At 53.0% G+C, this 22,060-nt stretch overlaps 1 protein-coding gene across 2 annotated transcripts in view; it reads right to left on the bottom strand.

Moving 5' to 3' along the window:
- Nucleotides 1-22,060, bottom strand: part of MVB12B (multivesicular body subunit 12B) — a 173,641-nt gene that overhangs the window by 98,270 nt on the left and 53,311 nt on the right. For both annotated transcript variants that reach the window (XM_051855273.2, XM_051855278.2), the window contains exons 3-4: nucleotides 10,374-10,481; nucleotides 5,454-5,550 (exon numbers count right to left, since the gene is read on the bottom strand). In XM_051855273.2, coding sequence (XP_051711233.1) covers nucleotides 5,454-5,550; nucleotides 10,374-10,481 — 205 coding nt within the window. The remainder of the gene's footprint in view (nucleotides 1-5,453; nucleotides 5,551-10,373; nucleotides 10,482-22,060) is intronic.

The following is a 22,060-nucleotide window of genomic DNA, read 5'->3' as shown; positions in this document are numbered from 1 at the left end:
AAGAGGCTCCCCCAGCCTCCTCTCCTCCCGTGTGATGAGGCACCTGATAGGAGAGCCCAGGACCCAACCCCAGAAAGTCTGCCTGGGGAAGCCCCCAGTCCCAGGGCGGGGCTTCCCCACCAGGAGCCCGGGGGCCCACTGCAGCCAGACCAGGGGCCCAGAGAGGACTCGGCCTCAACAAACCAAGAGGGAAATGAGGATGGCAATCCCACTGGCTCCCCGCTGTGCCATCATGAAGACATCAGGAGTCAACGACTGTTAGAAATGAACAGCAGTGCAGGTTTTAAAACCATGAATAACACAAGGGCAAAGAGGGGAACTAATACAAGTCTACAAGGGAAGTTCAGCCCTGAAGCAGATAATATATACATGTAGCACGCAAACTCTTGTGAAAACGTTCAGTCTTGCTGATAAATACTGAAGGGAAAATCACATGGCAAAACTGAACAGAACACTGGAAACCTGTGCTGGTAACCTGGGGAAGACAGGCACAATGCCTATCGTCACTGGTATTGGGACCTGGCACTTCCAGCAGTTAACCTGGCAACAGAGTGATAAGGTACATGTCCACAGTAGCACCTGCGAGCAGGACACTGCATGTGGCAGGGAGCTCAGAGGAATTAAACAGGAATCTTGCCCTAAATAAACAAAATGAAACAAAACAAAACAAAACAAAGAGCTGGGTTGCAGAGGCACGAAGAAAACACGTAGGTGGTTACAACACAGGCTAAAAACAACACTATAGGGCCGGCGCCGCAGCTCACTAGGCTAATCCTCCACCTAGCGGTGCCGGCACACTGGATTCTAGTCCCGGTCGGGGCGCTGGATTCTGTCCCGGTTGCTCCTCTTCCAGGCCAGCTCTCTGCTGTGGCCCGGGAGTGCAGTGGAGGATGGCCCAAGTGCTTGGGCCCTGCACCCCATGGGAGACCAGGAGAAGCACCTGGCTCCTGCCATCGGATCAGCGTCGTGCGCCGGCCGCAGCGTGCCAGCCGCGGCGGCCATTGGAGGGTGAACCAACGGCAAAGGAAGACTTTTCTCTCTGTCTCTCTCTCTCAGTGTCCACTCTGCCTGTCAAAAAACAAAACAAAAACCAACCAAACAAACAAACAAAAAAAAACCACTATAAGGTAAATAGTACTTCTCCCATTTGACAGGATGAGCAAACCAAGGCCTAGGGCCCCCACTCCCCACATTCTAAGTGGCTGAGCCAGACTGAATACTTGCAAGTTTGACTCCACAGGCCAAGACCACTGACCACAATTTGTCCTAAAAATTCAGGGGCTGAACTACCTTTGCTCAGCTTCTCACCGCTGTGATGTAGGGGCGGAGACAGAGCTGCTCCCACAGCTGCTGACGACTGCGCGTTCCCTTTCCCAGCGTGTGCTGTGCCAGGGGCACGGCAGAGCAGTGACACAGGCACACAGGGTCCCCGACCGCTGTCTGATTTGTCCTGGCTGATGAGGTGGCAGTGAGGTTCCCTGCCGCAGGCCAGGCTCCCACCAGACCCCACTCCTTGGAAGGGGGAGGTGGCAGTGTCTTATTCATCTTTATCCAAAGCTGGCAGGCCTGGCCCACACGAGGCGCTCATCAATCTTGGCTGCCTGTCAAGGCAGAGAGGCGGGCTCACTTCAAACAGGAGAAGAGGATCAGAGACTGCAGGTGGGAGCACAGACACCCACCCTGGGAAGATGCAGGGAGGACACTCAGAGGAGGGCACAACAGCCACGCACACAGAGTCAGCTGAGACAGCAGCATGCAGAGAGCGCACAGGGCCTGGTGTGGGTGAAGCACAGGGCTCCTGAACAGGGCTGGAGAGGAGGGCGGGGGACACACCTCCGAGGACCTGCCTCTCGGCAGCCCAAGTACTTGGAAACAATTAAATCACTCAAAATTTATAAATACCCCCAAATACCCCAACTGATCTACAGATGCAAACCATTTCTATTAAAATCCAAACCGGCTTTTCTGCAGAAGTTTACGAACTAATTCTAAAATTCACGAGACCTAGAACAGCCAAAACAATCTTGAAAAGGAGCAAAGTTGGAGGAATTACATGTCCTGATGCCAACACTCACTACAAAGCTACAGTAGTCAACGTGTGCGGTGCTGGCATCATGAAGACACACAGAACCCAGAATCCAGAACTAACCTGTTCTCGTGGCCAACTGAGTTGGAACAAGGATGCTGAAACAGTTCAGTGAGGAAAAGAATGGTCTTTTCAACAAATGTGGCTGGGACAACTGGATGGGTTTTCACAAGCCAAAGAATAAGCTTGGGTCCTAGCTCACAGCATGCACAAAAATGAACTCAAAATGGATCAAAGATGTAAATGTGAGAGCTCAAACCACGAAACTCTTGGAAGGAAGCAATGGCATACAACGTGGTGACCTTGAACTAGGGAGTGGTTTCTTGTAAATGACACTCAAACCACAACAAGCAAAAGAAAACTCCCGTGTTTCAAGGGAACCCTCACGGGCAGGCACTTGGCTTGGCAGTTAAGATGTTGCCCGGGTTGCCGGTATCCCCATCGGAGTGCCTGGGTTCGAGTTCTGGCTCTGCCTTCAGTTCCAGCTTCCTACTAACACACACCGCTGGAGGCAGCAGGTGACGGCTCAAGTAACGGAGTCCCTGCCAGCCACGCAGGGAACCTGGCTTGAGTACTAGGCTCCTGGTTCAGCCTGGCCCAAGCCCTGGTTGTTTTGGGAATTTGGGGAGTGAACCAGCAGAAGAATCATCTATGATGTCTCTCTCTCTCTTTCAAATAAAACAATAAAGAAATAAATAAACAGCAAAGAACACCATTAAGAAAGAGGAAAGAAAACTAGAATGGGAAAAAATTTTGGCAAATTGTGTACCTGACAAGGGACTACCACACAAGACACCAATTCACACCGAGATGGCTGCAGTCACTTGGACCGGGGCTGGGCCCTGCGGCACGGCAGTCACGCCGCCACGTAGGGTGCCTGCATCTCACCTCGCAGTGCCTGGCTTTGAGTCCGCCTCTGCCCCTGACCCCGCTCCGTGGTAATGCAGGTGATGGCTCACGTAAGCAGCTCCCTGTCACCCATGCAGGATACTCGGGTGGAGTTTCTGGCTCCTGGCTTCAGCTGGGCCCAGCCCTGGCTGTTGTGGGTGTTTGGGGGAGTGAATCAAAGGATGGAACATCTCTCTCTCTTTCAAACAAATAAAAATGCATAGTTTGAAAGCAGCAGACGATAGCCAGTGTTGGCGAAGCCGTGGAGACGCTGGAGCTCCAGTGCGCCTCTGGTGGAAACGTGAAGTGCTGCGAGCTCCCCTGGAGAACAGGCTGGCGGCTCCTCGAGAAAGCGAGACTGGGCCGGCGCTGTGCTGTAGCTGGTAAAGCCGCCACCTGCAGCGCCGGCATCCCACACGGGCACCAGTTCATGTCCCGGCTGCTCCACTTCCCATCCAGCTCTCTGCTGTGGCCTGGGAAAGCAGCAGAAGATGGCCCACGTGCTTGGGCCCCTGCACCCGTGTGGGAGGCCCGGAAGAAGCTCCTGGCTCCTGGCTTCAGATCAGCCCAGCTCTGGCTGATGTGGCCAGCTGGGGAGTGAACCAGCAGATGGAAGACCTCTGTCTCTCTCTCTGTCTCTCTCTCTATCTCTCTCTCTGCCTCTCCTTCTCTGTGTAACTCTGCCTTTCAAATAAATAAATCTTAAAAAAAAACAGTGAGACACAGAATTATCATATGACCAGCAAGTCCAGGACTAGGCAGATTCCCAAGAGAAATGAAAACATACATGAATGTTCACAGCAGCACTATCTTAATAGGCAAGAAGTGGGAAGATCCCCAATATCTATCAGCTGAATGAATCACCACAATGTGGCAGTCCATGGAATAGAATATATACCATCTGGGGCCGGCGCTGTGGCACAGGGTTAATGCCCTGGCCTGAAGTGCTGGCATCCCATATGGGCTCAAGACCGGTTCAAGACCTGGCTGTACCACTTCCAATCCAGCTCTCTGCTGTGGCCTGGGAAGGCAGTGGAGGATGGCCCAAGTGCTTGGGCCCTGCACCCGCATGGGAGACCAGGAGGAAGCACCTGGCTCCTGGCTTCAGATCGGCGCAAGGCACTGGCCGCAGTGCGCTGGCCACAGCACGCCAGCCGTAGTGGCCATTTAGGGGTGAACCAACGTAAAAGGAAGACCTTTCTCTCTGTCTTTCACTGTCTAACCCTGCCTGTCAAAAAAAAAAAATGGGTTTACTGACTGGTATATTAATTATATTTAATAAAGCTATTATCCACACACACAAAAAAAAACTCTATACACAAATATATAAAACCTTCCAGGGTGGCAATGAGGCTCAGAGAGTGGCTGGGACAGACACTTCAACTTCTAAGTTCGTAAATCCCTAGGTAGTTATGGTGCCTCACTTTTCTCCTGTGTGAAATGGGTGCAGCAATACCTATCTCTGGAGAGCGGTCTTCGGGTAAAGCACTGGTGACAGGGACTGGCGTGACGTGAGCTCCCGGTGAACATCAGCTCCTGTGACTATCTGCCAGTACCCGAAACAATGAACACCTAACAGCAACCCAGCCTCCAGAAGTGAGCGACTACTGAGAAAACAGAAACCTGCCACACGGTAGGAACTACCTTTTTCATTAAAATAACAGCTACACAGGGTCTGTGCAGATACGGAAAGTCTGGCTTGTATGAAATGCTAGCAAGAAAACAGCAAATAGTGGGCTCAAAACAGGGCTTATGGAAGAAGGCAGTGCGGCCAACAAAGACTGGGATGCTGCGTTCACAGACAAACCGTGCCCGAGACAAAGGGTCCTCTGTGCCTGCTCCCACTCGCTGCTTCGCTGTTGGCTAACAAGTAATTAAAAATAAAACAAGTTGGGTTGTGTTGCAGCAAAATGCAGAGGCCAGGCTCCCCTGAGGCATCTCGGCCCGGCTCCCTACCACCACCACTCTCGGAACTGCGGGGCCAGGCCCCAGACTCCAGGGCCCTCACGGCGCCCCAATCTGTCCCACGCACGGGGGTCAGAACTTCCGGCCTAATTTAAACCCTGGCACCTGCTATCACTCACTCTGAGAGACATCATTGCACTTGTACCCTCCGGCACCCTGCACGGCCTTTTTTCCTTCTTGCCTGTGGGTCTCGTGCCAAGCTAGGGTTCGGCAGCACGGGGAGACGACTAAAGACCAACTCTCCTGGGGCCCAGCGTTCATTCAGTTCAGCGCGAGCTGATTCAGCAGGGAGCGCCGGCCTAAGACAAGGGATCCTCTGCTCACTTGCATGCTGCCCCCAGCACACTGCTCACAACACGGAGGACAACTCGGACCATGTCAAAAGCAGTGGGCCTTACCCACAGGCACACAGGGAGGGCTCCTAAAACGTTCCCAAGAGAAACACAACACAGAAGACCGTAGCAACACCCCTAGAAGGAGAGCGCTGTGACGGGTAGCACTGGGGGGGACTCACGTGTGTCCACCGTCTCCTGAATCGGGATGAAGCCCACAGGCAGCGTGTCCTTGATGTCAATGAGCTTCATATCCACTAACACGTTCCCCAGGTGGCTCTGGGGAAGGAAGCAGACACACAGACTATTAATGTGAGCACGCCGGTGGCAGGCTTGCCATCCTGGCTTCGAGATGCATATTTAACACACTGACGCGCGCAGCTCCGCGACAGCAGGTTAATTAGAGGAGGTGACATCTGACGTTCCTCGGCAGTTACACGGGGACTCGAGTGGCTCCCAGGAAGGCGCTTCATCTGCAGACCCTCAAAGCCACTCACTCAGACGTGGCCTTGGCTCGACGGACACGCAACCCCGGAGATGCCGTGGCCACGGCCCAGCAGAGGGCGGCGGCGCACACGGGTCCCTAGACCCAGCTGCCACTCAGCCCTGAGCCTCAGGTGTCAGGAAGGGCAGACTCCTGCGGGGGGAACGTCGGCAGCTGAGCCTCACGGGAGCCAACCCTGAGCGATCGCCCGTCTGCGTCCTGACGCGCGTTTGGGCTGCTAGATGCAGTTTACAAAATCGCAAGAATCACAAAGAAACACAGAGTGGAAGCCTGCTGTCTCAGTGGTGCACATCTTCTAAAATGACGCACACAAGGGCCTCCTAAGAGTCCTAGTTAGGGTGGTAATACAGGGTCCACAGTGCACAGTTCTCCCAACTGGTATAAAAGTATCTCCCGAAGACAGTGCACCTCCTGGAACGGCAAGTCGGAATTCTTTGCAAACACGCCTGCACTTGAGTTGGAAATGAGCTCTAAGGACATCTGCCTCGTAACATGCAGCTGAGGGGCCACCTTGGAGAGGTCACGAAAACCTGCAGAGTACCTTGCAGCCTAGCGGCCGCTCTCTGCTCAGAGCCAGTTAAGGAAAGAATGAGGGGTTCCCGCCCCAAGTCTCTCCTCTTAGGACACGGGCAGTGCACCCGCAGCCCACGTTCCGGACGTGCCGCTCTCGGTGCGCTCGTCTGGTGCCCGCAGACGCTCCTCATCTGCGCAGCGCATCCCTCTGCCCTTGGGCAGCAACCGCTCAGGTGCCCGCTCCTGTCTCGCCAGGGGAAGGGGGTCTCCTCCATCTGGGGGCCTCGGGCGCCGGGGCCCCGACCTCCACCAGCACAGCGTCAGCGTCTTCGGAAGTCAAGCAGGGAATCTACCACGTCAACTGTGCTGCCCTCGGCATTCGTTTTCCTCCGCGTGAATTTGTGATCATGTCTGAGGTGTACTTTACAGTTCGTGGAAAGTGGGATTAAAAGGTATTTATTTTTTTGCAAGAAAATAAGAAATCCATGTATACTTTTTTTAAAAAATATGCATTTTCCAATGACTTTCTGGAGAGTATGTGTGGATTCTGAATGTTTTTGTACCAAAATAAACTCAGGATCCCGTTTCTACAAGCTCTGTGAAGTACCATCGGCAGTGAGGCGGTTACCGTCTGTCTGTCTACTCGCGATCAGGAAGCACAGGACCACAAGCACCTCTGCTCCTTCTGAGTCCACGCCTAGCCAGTTCTCACCACACGGGCGAGTTACTTGTTGAATCAATGAATGCCCTTTGGTAAAGATCTCAAGTGGGTGGGCCACTCAGAGTTAGAGACAAATAGGTTCTGCTTGGGTGGCAAATCTAAACTGCATTGATAAAAATACTACAAGCGTATTTAACAGGTGCATTATGAGCCAAAGGTGCAGAGCTGACATGCAGGTCAAGGAGGTGTGTGGAACGCAGGGCAGCGTCCTCACGGCACTACCGTCAGGGAGCCACCTCTTTGTCTCAGAACTGTCGTCTCCGCCAACAACTGAATGTGGCTGTATTCCAGGTGGCTGGGTCTCAGGCACACGATGCACTGTGCACGCAGCCGGGGGTGGGTGGGGGGTGGGGGGGCCCAGAAGCCTCCCTGACGGGGAGTGAATCCCAGCCCGTGGGAAGGGTCTCAACGGCTAATCCAGCTCGCGGACATCCGTGCCTTTCGGAGCCGCCTGATCTAATCTATCAGAGTGTTTTGCTTTTTTTTCTCATGGCAGTTGCTTTCCATGTCATCACTGCTTTCTGCACTGAGAAATTAACAACTGGGCACGTTTCCCTGCCCCGCGGACGGGCGGGCATTCATCAATATCCTTCTCAGATGTCTCCCACTTGACAAGTTGGGTTTTACAGAAGTCAACTGCAGGCCACTTAGCGACCTCACCCTCCACACTGTCTACAAATGTCCCTGATCATAAAACCAGAACACCAGTGATGCGGCCATTAAAAAAAGCATCAGAAAACCCTCCCGTGCATACAAAGCAGGAGGCTGTACGCGGACGCTCCCCGCAGCCCGAGCGCGGTCCCTCCTCGCACAGGGCTGCCGCTGCACGGGGTTTAACACAGCAGGTCTGCGACACCATTAATTTTGCTTGTTCCTCTCCCCTCCCCCACCCTGCTCGCTTTCATTTCCTCCTCATAAATATGAAGAACGTATTCCCAATCCTTGTTGAGCAAATGATTCATGCCAGAAGCCCAATATGCACTGACTCAGGGTGTTTATATTGTCTCTGGTAGCCAGTATTTGCTGGTATACTGTAATTATTTTTGACAACCTTGCATTTAAGGTAGCCACAGATAACCAACTTAATATTCAAATGTTCATAAATCCTTCTGTTTAATATCCTCCCCACCTAATCTATGTACATTATTATTACAGGTAATGCAGAAAGTACAGGGCATGAAAAGTGCAATTAATCTCGATCCTTCCCCAGGAAGCAATGTCACTCCAAAACCAGGTTTCTGTATTAACAGCATTATTGGGGGAAAGGAATTTAGGTTCCAAAGGAGTCTCCCCAAACTCCTACACTGGGAGTCTCAAGTCACCTAATTAAGACTCTGCCTGGTCTGGAGATCCTACTCCCTCCCTTACGGCTGGAAAGAATTACGCTCTGCAAAGCCGTGGTTTAGACAGTGCGGCTGGGGCAGACCGGCTCCAGCAGAGTGAGACACACCTGATCCCCACGCCTCTCCTGCGCGGCCACGTGGGTCACAGCCACCCCTCGACTTGATCCCTTGCTTCCACAGTTTAGATTCCAGGACAGAACCCACTCACTCTTTTTCTGACAACAAATGCAGCCACTTCTCTCAGTTTTGAAATCGAGGCAGAGGTCTCTCCTCCGCCTTGTCCTCCCCTTCCAGCCTTTGTCACACCCAGTAAACGTGTTTAATGCTCAGTGCTTCTTCAGAATCCTCACCGTGACCCTGAACTAACAGGCCCCAGTGACATCACTCCATCACTTTCGACTCATCGCTGTCCCCAAAGGGGTACGGGGCTCATGGCTGAGTTCCAATGCCCCCACAACCTTTTGGGGGGAAATGCAACAAAAACACAACCCAACAGTGACCGTGGAGATCGGGGCTGTCCTGGGAGGCTGTGGTTTTGCACCAAGCCTCTCAGGAAGGAAAGCTGAAGCTGAGCTGAGGTCAGGAAGGAGTGCAGGAACCAGCGCATGGAGGGCTGGGGACAAGAGCTGCCACATCCTCGGAGCCCAGAGCAGCAGTGAGCACGCTGGCCTGCAGAGCGCAGCCACGCACAGACGGGAGGTGGCAAAAGTCACAGACAGAAAGTCTCAGAAGTACAGGGAAGCTCCAGGGAAAAGAGGGCTGAGGGGGTGCGCTGTGGGGGCGCAGGCAGGAAGCGGGGGCTCCAGGGACAGCCTAAGCTTAGGAGCCTGAGGTCCCGGAAGGCGAGGCCGCCTTCAGACCCGGCCCCGCCATTCCCTCACGGCTCCGCCAGCGCCAGGGGCCTGTGCAGACACCAGACCCACAGGGCCAGCGGCCAGTCTGCTGGGACTGAAAACGCCCTGGGAAGTCTGTTAGGGCTTTCCTGTGCTAAGCGGCTGCCTTCTCCGGCTCCATCACACACAGCACTTCGCACGGCGCGTGTGGTGCTCATGCAATCAGCAGGGGAATGGAAGGAATGACTTCTCCCCAAGTCCTGAATCTGTTAAGGATGATTCTCCTGGCAGTGAGTCACCAACAAACACAACAAACGACAGGAATGGTGGCCAGCACGGCCCAGCTCAGCAAACACCCGGGGACCCCAGCAGGGGGCGTTTCCCATCACGGGAGTTAGCTGCTTCCATTTTGCGTTTTTTAAACAATGGACACCTATTACTGTTCTAATAAATTTTATAAAAACAAGTCAGTACTATATCTTAAAAACAAATATTTGTATTAGAAGGAGACAGTAACATTTAGGCCAAAAATAAAATGTTGCTAAGGAAAATGAAAATCTGACCGCTCCCTCCTGGGGGCGGGGGCGCAGTGAGGCGCTCTGGGCACAGCTCCCTCACAGCAGGCACCCACTGCAGCCATTTCCCTTTCTTCTAAGCCACCCACCAGCCACCTTATCAGAAAAGCCTTATCTGTAAAAGCTCCCTAATTTATAGGCCCAGCTGTTATACTAAGTAAGAGAAATCTGCACGAGGATACCTGCCTACAAAAATAATGAAGCATCTCATGTCACACAGAGACTCAGAACCGAAGTCATTTGGAAACAAGGCCTTGTCTGTGGGTGGGGGTGGGTGGGGGCACCGTTCCGCCGGGCACTTCCCGCATCCACGCTGCCCCGTGATTTGCTGCTGGGAGGGAAGGTAGGCAAATGAGAGCTTCGAGAGACATTTCCTGGTTTCCTTTGGAGAACACATTTTAATAGAATTCACTATACACTTGGGTACGTGGTTAATAATACTGTTAATAAATGAAACACAGCACTGGCTGCTGATTCTGCCCAGTTCCCTAAAACCACAGATAAATTAATATGGCAATGAAAATCAACCTCAGCCCCCAGTATGAGGAATTCCAAACAGGAATGTAAATTACTCGTGCTCACCCAGCGAACGGAAACCACTGCTAGACTTACGTTTTCTTTGGAAAACGATCTCGTGAAACACAGGTATCTGGTGACCTTGGACTTAAATAAGCCGTCTTTCCAGAGGTCAGCGTCCACGCCATCTGCCGTCTGTGCGACCTGCGCAGAGGAGACAGAGAACACTGCACGTGAGGGGCGGAAGTGTAGGCGGACGTGGGCCGCTTCCTCCAGACCCGCGCCAATTAACACCGGCCCAGCTCTCACGGCGTCTCATTAGTCCATTTCACCAGGCACAGGGAAGAGAATTTCCAAAAGGAAAAAGGGAGAGTGTGAAAAATACAACTTCTAAAAATACTGTCCCTGGGGAAGCCGTTGATTAAAGACACCCTGACAAAAATGGTTCTAATGAGAACAGAGCAACTTCGTTGTAATGGACCAAGGAGGGACTGGGTACGGCACACATTAAGATGCTCATTACCACTCACTCGGGGGATGGCGCAGGTGAGGGGAGATGTCCAAGGGCTGTGAAATGCCACCGGAGGGGGCGCTACCTCCTGCCCCTGGGCCAGCCGGGGACTTCAGTGAGCAGGGCTCTGCTGGGACTGGAGGGTGTTTGGGGAAATTCACCGCGCCCCGTGCCTTCCTGCTGCAGCCTGAGAGAGGTGCTCATCGTGCCGGGGAGATGCGAAGCGCCTGGTCCCTTGTTTGGGCTCTCACTACTCAGCTGCACAAATTCTCTGGAAATGCTCAAGGATGAAGCCAGCCATAATTTTTAAAATTTAATTTATGTATTTGAGAGGCAGAGAAGAGAGAGACGGGAGTGTCCACCTGATGGTTCACTCCCCAACTGCCTGCTCCGGCCCCTGCTCCAAGCTGGGAGCCAGGAACTCAATCTAAGTCTCCCATGTGGGTGGCTGGGACCGAATCTGAGCTGTCAGCACTGCCTCCCCGGGCCTGCATCAGCAGGGAGCTGAAGGCACCCAGACACTGCTGTGGGACAAGGGTGCCTTAATCACCAGGCTAAATGCCCAGCCCAAGCCAGGCCTGACTGAGTCTTGAAGGACCCTTGCGCTGGAGCTGGGTGGGATTCTGGCACAGCAGAGGAAACAGGAGCTGGAGGAGGATGTCTCTCCTCCCTGGGCAGCCCAGCAGGACAGAATCCCAGCACTGCGCCAGGTCTGGGGGTAGGGGGTAGGGGGTGACACTGGATGAGGGGGACCAGATGACCCAGGGAGCAGCCTCCTGTTCAGGGTAAACTCAGCATGGGTCTCAGGCAGCCTGCATCCTGAATTCTCGGCCACCCTTTCGAGACTTAAGCTTTGGGCTGGTCTGACAAAGTGCTGAAAGGGCCTAGGCTCCTCACACAAAAACTGCCTTGATCCAGTCCCACCCAGTCCCAGCCTGTCAACAGCCTGACTGTCACAGCAGTGCGTGGGGGCTGGGGCGCCTTCTCAGGACATTCCAGAGCCCCCCACATCCTGGCTCTCAGAGGCAGCCTCAGACAAACCCAAAAGCCAGCTGGCAAAGGAAAAGTGCTAGCTTCTCAAACTGAACAATTGTAAATTAGCAGAGAGAAGCACAGAAAAAGAAAGGTCCGTATGCTGAATGTGCAAATCGCCCTGACCTGCAGGCCCGAGGAGAGGTGCGGGGGCGGCTGCAGGAACAGTGTGCTCCCCCACAGGGAGAACCACGGAGAACCCATCAGGGCGCCACAGCCCGATTCTCCCCACAAGGCTCACACACCCGCCCCTGGGAAAACGGAGCTTCAGGTGGGCCCCTCTTGATTGCTTTCTCCCATGAAGGCCCTGTTCTGAGAGATTTTTGTCTCCCAAACTGCACTCTTCACTGTGTCCTCAACCGTAGGACACGGTCATTTGGGGAACTAGCCACGGATTTAAGGAACACCCCTTCACACACACAAAAGAATGTCACTATCAAAATGTTTATATCTGTTTTTAAGGTGCACCCCAATTTCAGAATCATTAAATAAAAATAAAAGGTGATATAAAAATCAGGGAACAAGGGAAGCTCTATGGTCTCTATAATAAATGCCTATTTGTGATTGACACTTGAACATAAAGGCTACAGGCTGGCCATCCAGACAAACAGCTGGCTTTAACCTTTCACTGGACCAGGGCGCTCCCCAAAGGGGCGTGCATGGAGCCTGGAGCTGCTGCTAGGGCCTGGGGTAAGGTCTGACCCAAGGCTGCCGTGTCCAGGGTCTGAAAATGACACTACCCTCACTACATGAATGAAATTCAGCAGCAAACATGAACTTGAAACCCAACAGCCTGCTCAAGTCCCAGGATTCCCCTCTGCCTCCCTACCCCCACCCCAACCCCACCCTCACCCTACTGACCTGCTCACTGCCAGGACAGAGGAGACGTTGCACGTGCCAGGCTGTGGTGGTGTGAACACTCCTAGCAAGCACTCACCAAACTTGGAGGCCTTTGGTCTGACATCAAGAAACGCATTTAAAATTATGTCAGGGCCAGCGCTGTGGTGCACAAGCTAAAGCCACAACCTGTAATGCCCACACCCCATATGGGCGCTGGTTCATGTCCCGGCTGGTCCATTTCTGATCCAGCTCCCTGACAGTGTGCCTGGGAAAAGCACCAGAAGATGGCCCAGGTGCTTGGTGCTTGGGTCCCTCGCTACCCGTGTGGGAGACCTGGAAGCTCCAGCCTGCTGGCTCGGGCCTGGCTCAGCCCTGGCTGTTGCAACCATCTGAGGACATGAACCAGTGAATGGAAGATTCTCTTTCTCTCCCTCTCTCTGTAATTCCGACTTTCAAATAAATAAATAAATCTTAATAAAATAAAATAAAATGTCATACTACGACAGGCTCCAAAAGGTCCTACATTGTCCCATGGGGCTCAGTTCCAACCTTAGGTTCCCAGGGATCTTTTCTCCTTTTCTGGGACTAAATCAGGTCTTTCAAATACAAGTCAGAGAAGGCTGGCTCTCTGTATCCTCACGTTTCACATCTGGGACACAACCATTTCAGGCTGAACACAGGACAGTTAAGACACCACTTGGGACATCTGCATCCCATACTGGAGTGCCTGGGATCAGGTCTTGTCTCTGCTGTGATCCAGCCTCCTGCTAGAGTTTACCCTGAGGCAGCAGGTGGCAGGGCTCAGGTAGTGGGTACCTTCCACCCTGTGGGAGATCCAGATGGAGTTTCTGGCTCCTGGCTTCAGGCTGGCCCAGCCCTGGGCTATTATGGGCATTCCAGGAACGAAGCAGCAGATGGGAGCTCTCTGTCTCTGCTTGTTTGTCTGTTTCTTTATGTGTGTGACATTTTAAAAAGAAAATAATCCAGGGGCTAGTAGTGTGACTGGTCATGTTGGGATACCAAATGCCAGCTGCTTCCCTTCCAATCCAGCTCTTTGCTAATGGCCTGGGAAAGCAGTGGATGACTGCCCAAGTACTTGGGCCCCTACCACCCACATGGAAGACTGGGACAGAGTTTCTGTCTCCTGGCTTTGTCCTAGCCCAGCCCTGGCTATTGAGGCCATTTGGGGAGTGAACCAGTGGATAGAAGATGCTCTCTCTGTCCCTCCTTCTAATTCTGCCTTTCAAATAAAGTCTTTAAAAAAAAAAGAAAATATTCAAAACAAGCAAAAAACTGCATTAGCACTGAACATATACAAGCCTTTTTTGGTCATTATTCCTAGACAATAGAGTATACAACCATGCACACAGCGTTGACACTGTATTGGTTTTACAGGCCATCCAGAGCTGATTCCAAGCATAGGGGCCGGCGTTCAGCCTAGTGGTTAGATACCTGCATTCCACTTCAGAATGCCTAGGTTCAACACCCAATTCCGGCTAAAGCCGGTTTCCTGCGGAGGCAGACCCTGGTTGGCTCAGAGATGGCTTAAGTTATTGAGCTCCTGCCATCCACACCGCAGGCATGGGTTAAGTTCCAAGCCCCTGCTCCTGTTCAGCCTCCCAGTCTCCTAATCAGCCATTGTGGGCATTCGAGAGATGAACGAGTGGATGGGAGCTCATTTTGTTTTCATCTCTGTCCCTTTATCTCTTTCTGCTTCTCAAATTTTTATAAAAATATATTTTCAAAAAATATACAAATACTACACTATTTTTATAGGGATTTTGCACACCTGTGGATTTTGGCAGCCACGGGGCAGGGGGTGTTCCTGGAACAAATCCAACATGGAGGGGATGGCACTTGTGTGGCTCATGCTTCCCTCCCCTGCTCTCCTCCTGGGCCATCCTGTACCCACAGCACAGCCTGTGACACAGTTGGGTGAGATCGCGATGGAAGCAATGAGTGAATCAACCACTCGATCAGAGCAAAGAGAAAAGCCACCTGCCCTGCTGGCAACCCAGGAGCGCAGAATATCAGCAGGAGATTCTGGGACTGAATGTGCTAGGCTGAGTGTGTCTCCCTCAAAGTTCCACTCTGTGAAGCTCAGACCCATTTCCCCACTGAGTCACTGTCCTCTGGTTATCACTTGCTCCCTTCCTCGCTCCCAAACCATTCACCGTGTCCTGTACCACTGCTGCTGGCTGCAGTACCCCGGACTCTGTCTCGGGGCCTCACACACACGGCACATGAACAGACTCCCCACCACACGTGGCCAGTGGCACATGGAACCCACGGTTTCTCTCTTCCTTGCCAATATTCTTTTAAAATGACAATCAAGTGGAGAGAGAAGGGACCTGCTCCAATGTAGAGCCAGAGAGGAGTACGGCTCAGGAGATGCCGACCAGCACTTGACTGAGGAACGTGGGAGGCAGGGGCTTGGCAGAGTGGAGGGGGCTGCAGCCTGAGGGCCTGTGGAGGCCAAGGCCGGTCAGGTGGGGTGGGGTGGGGCTGCAGCCGGCAGCGGGGAACGAGGTCCACAAGCGGAGCAATTAGGTCCCCCATCCCCACTCCCACCCCCACCCCCGGTGTGTTTCAGGCAAGACTCCTGATCCCAGAACCCCAGCCCCGCAGGGAAGGAAACAGGAAAGAGGTACAATCGCAGGGTGAAAATGGCGTGGCTACCTTTGCACCCTGAATGACAGACTCTCCCAGGAACGAGGGTGCAGATGTCTGCCCTCAATGCTGGATGAGGGACGAGCTGTCTCTGGAGAAACTGCAGAAGGCCAGGGTGGCCCAGCACCAGAGCCACCGAGGCCAACACTCAGCTGCCACCCGCACCATGCAGTCCACCGGCCCAAGGCTGGTGCCTGCCTTCAATGTCAGCCCCCAGCAAAGGATCACCAGGGACTGGGGGAAAGTTTCAAACAAGAAAGAAGGGCCCAAACAAGTAATGCTGAAGATGGCGTAATAGGGAGGGAGCTTACTGCTCTAGTCCAGGGGAAGACAGTCTAAAAAAAGTAGAGGGAGCAATCTCAGGCAGGAGTTGGGAGAAAACTCCAGAGGAAACTCCACACAATTAGAGGGACACCATGGACACATGTGGAGGCAGTGGATGTGCACAACCCAGGACCCAGCAGCCGAGAGCCTCACACCAGCTTTGGAGAGTGAGGTGAGACCAGGCTGCAGCAGCCCAAGCCACTGGAGATAAAACTGTGGGAAGAGCCTGGAGGGAGTCCGGCTTGGATCCCTGTGGGGGACAGTGTATCTGCCAGCCTAGAGGAAAAAAACAGGCCACGTTTCCCTCTCCCTACCACCCGGCACTGACCATCCAGCACCAGTGTCCTATAAATAGCCAAGAGAGGCCAGCACCGTTTTGGACATACGTGACAACCGTGCCAGCTCCTGTCTGAGTGCCCAGCAACCAGCTGAGAGGAGACACCTGGGTCTGGCTGGGAGCACTGACAGGGGCTGGGTGCTTGGGACAGCGGGAGGCTTGTGTGCCGGGACTGTGAGAACACTGTGGCTGCATGGGAGGGTGCAGGGTGTGGCTGGGACTCTGGGCAGTCACTGTGGGCGGCTCCCTGATTCCCTGGTGAGGGTCACTGCCGCAGGATCTGAGCTCACACTGAGGACTGCACAGATCCTTTGTGTGGTTCTTGTGGCAGCATGGGTGAATACCGTACCCTCTGGGGCTAGTGCCTAGGCACCGGTCCCCACTGAGGAGGAGGCAAGTGTGAGAATACCCCAACAGAGCAGAACAAACCTCCCTTCTGATTAAAAACACAAACACAAAAACAAAAAAAGAGGGCGATTTACCATGCCCAACTTGGGTGTCACCTTGGACACTCCCCTTACCCTGGAGCACTGACCAGAGCTCCCTGACCACACCCAGCACACGCCTCTGGGTATTCACTGAAAGAACAGACACTCCACTAAGCCACAGAGGAATAGTCCAAAGGTAAAAACCACCACAGGGGGAAAAAAAAAAAGAAAAACACAACAAATAACTCCACCTTAAACCACCTTAAAGACTTGTGGAGAGAAGTTAACAGTGGCATACAAAGGAATGCAGTCAGACACAGCAGCACAGGAAACAAAGATAGGAGAATGGGCCTTCAAAATCTGAGGACTGGAATTCTACACCTAAGCCGACTATCAGTTAGGTGTGAGGGCGGAATGAAGACCTTGGCAGAAGCGCAGGGACTGAAGAGTTTCTCTCCAGAGGGCCCCTCTCAGGAAGCTGCTGGAGGACACATCAGCACAGCTGCAGATTAAATCAGTGAGAGCCATGAAGCTGAGCCGCAGGACCGCAGGGAGCTGGCGGCAGCACGCCCGGGCCTGCCAGGGAGGAAAGAGAGGGCCCTGGCGGGCAGCCTCCCAGGGAGGAGGGGCTGTGGAACCCAGGATCGATCGGGAACTGCACATGAGCACCTAAAAGAAATAGTGATGAACATGTGGCAAATGCGCTACAAGATTTAGGAAACTGAAAAAAAAAAATGTGCATGAAGCTATTTGAAAAAATGATCAATCGATTTTAAAATCAGGGGCCAGCACGGTGGCACAGCACTAGTTCAAGTCCCACCTACTGCAACCCAATCCAGCGTCCTGTTACTACACCCGGGGAAGCAGTGCAGGATGGCCCACGTGCCTGGGGCCTTTATCCATGTGGGAGACCCAGATGGATTTCCAAGCTCCTGGCCCAGCCCTGCTGCTGTGGCCTTCTGGGGAGCGAAGCAGCAGGTGGAAGATCTCCTTCCTGCCTGTGTTCCCCTCTCTCACCCCTTCCCCTCCACTGTCACTTTGCCTTTCAAGTAAATATCTTTTTAAATTTTTTTTTTTTATTTTTGACAGGCAGAGTGGACAGTGAGAGAGACAGAGACAGAGAGAAAGGTCTTCCTTTGCTGTTGGTTCACCCTCCAATGGCCGCCGCGGCCGGCGCATCACGCTGATCCAAAGCCAGGAGCCAGGTGCTTCTCCTGGTCTCTCATGTGGGTGCAGGGCCCAAGCACTTGGGCCATCCTCCACTGCACTCCCTGGCCACAGCAGAGATCTGACCTGGAAGAGGGGCAACCGGGACAGAATCCGGCGCCCCGACCGGGACTAGAACCCGGTGTGCTGGCGCCGCAAGGCGGAGGATTAGCCTAGTGAGCCACGGCACCAGCCTATATATCTCTTTTTTTAAAGGAGTGGCGGGAGATGAGGCATGGGCTGTATATTTTCTTATAAACCCTTTAGCACTAATTTTTCAACTGTGCATGCATGCATCACTTGGTTAAAATAGAAGCAAATCTTAATTTAAAAACTCAGACAGCTGAGGAGACATCTGATGGAACAAAGCACAGGAATTCAGGATTCCTTCTGGACAAACCACTGCTCGTTCCTGTGTTCCCAAGGGGGTGATGACATCCAAGGCTGCCTCCAGCTGCCCCTACTGCTCAAGTCCACCAAGGGTGAACCTCCAACGTCCAGAGGAGGAGCTATAGTATGCGGGGAAGTCTCTGGGCGGGGCCACCAGAGCTGCAGAAGCAACCGGACAGGACTCAGCCTCTGTCTCACACAGCCCTGGCCTCTGACTTCCTTCTGCGGCTTGAGTTCAGAGGTCACACCCTGGCCCACTGTGCAGCACGCGCAGGGGAAAAGTGTGTGTTCAGGAAGCCCGGAACAGCCCCCTGCGCAGCAGGAGACACTGCCCACTGTGAACAACCCTGCGGGTTAGGGACGGGCAGCTGGAATCTGCTATGCCACAAGCACTGGGCCTTATCGCGTTCTTCCAACAACCCAGTGACACAGGTGCCGCTGTTTTCCCAGTCTACAGATGAGAAATGAGGCTTGGAGAACTTTCTCAGGGTCACCGAATACAGTTGTCAACCACCAGGGCCAACACGAGGAGATCGGAGGGCCCTGCCTGTGGGACAGCCACGCCATGGGCACACCTATCTAGAATGTATCAGAAGGAGCCACTCAGAGCCCCTTAAAGATGCACAGGGGGAAGGGAGAGGAGGCTCAGCAGCAGCTCAGGGCTGTGCTGCAGATAAGAGCCCTCAAGAGCACCCTGGGAGGCTGCAGGCTTTGAAAGGTTTGCTTTGATGACTAAGTACCAAAGAAAACAGTGAATGGTCCCGCCAAGCCTCCCGCTGATAACTGCTACTGTAGTGGTCAAGAAGTGGGCCCTTTAAGAGATGATCAGGCCAGGAGGGCTCTGTGCTTGTGAATGGACTGGCTGCTGTGGTGGGAGTGGCTCCTGCCAATGCCCGCCCCCACCCTCTCTCCTGTGTGTTCTCTCGCCTTCATCAAGGCAGCCCCTCGGTCCTAGACTTTCCAGCCTGCAGAGCTGAGCCAAATGGACGTCTATGGTCTACAACTGGCGCACTCTGTGCTGTTCGGTCACAGCAGCAGAAGACGGACAGACACCATGACACTACCCTTCACTCTGAAATGACTTACTCTGTGAGACCCAAGTCTCGGCTAGGAGCCCCAGTGGCTTTAAAAGGCCCCACGCGCCGAGGCAGGGCCCAGAGTTTTGGTTAATTCTTTTGCCTACCAGACACAGAAGTGCTCAGCATTCCTCAGCTATGGTAGGGAATGGCGCCGCGAGGACGCATCATGCAGAAACCAGAAGAACCCGCAGAGCCGGACCCCAGCAAGCGAGCACTCCAGGTCCATCCGGGTCCATCCGGGTCCACCCGGGTCCACAGGCCTCAGGACCTCCCTGGGAGGGATGCACAGATCCCGCTCATGCTCTCCAGACAGCATCCTGCTCTCCCCCTGCGCCGACCTGCTTGCCTCGCCCCCCTCCGGCTGGAAGACTCTCACTCACAGCCTCGCTCACCACTGCAGCTTCCACGTGCCTGGTAGGAATGGCGACGCTAACGCTGACTGTGCGTACTCCAACGTCAGGACCCACTGAGGCCTTCTACTCTCCTTAAAGTCAAGCACAGGTGACTCACGTCACATAGCCCAACACCTAGACATGGTTGCTGTCTGGTTACATGAGGAAACTGAGAAGCGAAAGGATACCGGTTAAATAAATGTTGGAATGTCTCTATAATGGCTTAGCTCATGTCTTAAAAAGGATGAGGTATATATAAAGAATTACATTCATGGCACGTTAAGTGGGGGAAAAAAACCTGTTTACCAAAAAGCAAAGGGCGGGCCAGCACTGCGGCACAGAGGGTTATGCCACCGCCTGCAACGCTGGTATCCCATGAGTACAGGTTCAGGTCCCAGCTGCTCCACTTCCAATTTAGCTCCCTGCCAATGCACCTGGGAGACAACAGATGATGGCCCACCCACGTGGGAGACCCAGATGGCACTGCAGGCTCCTGGCTTTGGCCTGGCCCAACCCTGGCGGCTGTGGCCATTTGGGGAGTGAACCAGTAGACGGAAGATTTCTCTCTGTCTCTCCCTCTCTACCCTGCCTTTCAAATAAATAAATAAATAAGTCTTGACAAAAAAGAATGTAGAAAAGTAGAATAAATAACTAAATACTGACCACTTAGACAAATTTAAAACAAAAAATCTTATGAGAGAATACACACACACACACACACACACACACACACACCCCAACAGGGAAAGATCAAAACTGCAGTCAAAAAACTGGTCCATGGTACCAAGCAGCAACTTACACAAACAGTGCAAGTGGTCACTGAACACGGGAAAATGTTCGGCTTAGGTAATTACGATTCAAGGGAGAATAACAAGATGAGACTATCGAACCGACGAAGATCTTTCAGGGACAGGGTGAGACGGTGACACTGGGTGCCATGGAGCATGCTGTTGGGAAATGGCCATGCTGACCACTTTATAGTCACCCATGACTGCAATACGAACCTAACAGATTAATCTGGCAGCAGACGCCTAAAGCTTTAAAAGCACACGTGCCCTGTGATCAGGGAATCCTACTTGTGGGCAGACTCTTGGGAAATGATTGGTTTTGTGCACAAAAATGCAATCAATCATTCAGTGTTTGCTCATTTAAGGCACGTTGAGCCCCCAGGTGCTGGGAACAGTGTTGCACAAGACAAGCCCAGTCACTGACTCCAGGAGCCACATTCTGAACGAGGAAGATATACAATGAACAGGCAAATGTAGGATAATTTCAGAGGACAGCAAATGTGATGTATAAAACAACACAGGGCGACACAGTGGCTGCAAGGAGGGAGCCACTTTGGTTGGGGTTAGCAAGATGAGGGGCTCACAGCACCTGGATGATGATACAAAGTTGGCCCTCAGGGTGCACCGAGGAGGGGACAAAGTTGGTGGGCCACAGGGACAGAAACGAGGGCAGTGCATCACCCACCCGTCCACGGGGGCTCTGGCTGTGACGCATGATGAGGGTGCAGCTCTACAAGGGAAGACTCAGCTGTTTTAAACAATTCTTCACAGATTGATTTATCTGAAAGGCAGGATTACAGAGAGAATCTTCCATCCACGGATTCATTCCACAAATGGCCACAATAGCCAGGCCTGGGCCAACCTGAAGCCAGGAGCCTGCAACTCCATCCGAGTCTCCCCCATGGGTGCAGGGGCCCAACCTGGGCTGTCCTCCGCTGCCTTCCCAGGCACATTAGCAGGAAGCTGGATGGGAAGGGGAGAAGCTGGGACTCAACCAGCACTCCGACATGGGCTGCCAGCATCCTAAACTACGGCTTAACCCACTGTGCCACAACTCTGGCCCTACTTTAAGCAATTCTGTGTATGTCTACCAACTTGGGCAGTTCAGAGGGAACAGTGGGTCACAAAATGGTTGTGTGCAATCCCGTATTTCATGTTTTTGGATCATCAGCATAGAAGATGACCTAGACAAACACTCAGTGAAGCAGTGGCCACTGTGGTCTGCACAGCTGAGGTGATGATGATCATTTTTCCAGTGTTCTCTTGCTTGCCTGTATGTTTCTGATTTTTTTTTTTGGGGGGGAGGGTAATGAGTATAGGTAGCCTTTATAATTAGAAAAACAATAAAGACTTCATCTGCTGGGGTGAGAAATAAAAAATCTTCCAGCTTTGAGAAACACATTGAAATCAGCGGCCCAACCAGACCACCTGCAGAGGACCTGGGCAGTCTGTCACTGCAGCCACCGAGTTTCCCATATTGGAACTGAGTGCTCCTCGCCCAAGCCCACAGAGGAACTCGGGAGAGACACTGCTAACCACCAATTTCATCACCCTGTTTACACCCTGGTGTTTAAACGAAGCCCACCCACAACTTAAAGACGTACTCAGCAGACAGAAAACAAAGTTCTGCAGGAAGCTCTGCAGACATTCCAGAGGGAGTATCTGGCTGGCGCTGTGAACAAGAATGAAGTTCATGGGCCTCCTGACATGTTCATTCCTCGACCGCAGAAACATACACTTGGCCCAGGTGGACCCTGGCCCGCTTAAACTCTTAAACAGAGTAACG

Source organism: Oryctolagus cuniculus, chromosome 1 (assembly GCF_964237555.1).
Source record: "Oryctolagus cuniculus chromosome 1, mOryCun1.1, whole genome shotgun sequence".
In the NCBI taxonomy this organism is placed as follows: Eukaryota; Metazoa; Chordata; class Mammalia; order Lagomorpha; family Leporidae; genus Oryctolagus; species Oryctolagus cuniculus.
The sequence above is the reverse complement of the archived record's forward strand: the minus strand, read 5'-3'. Positions and strand labels throughout refer to the sequence as shown.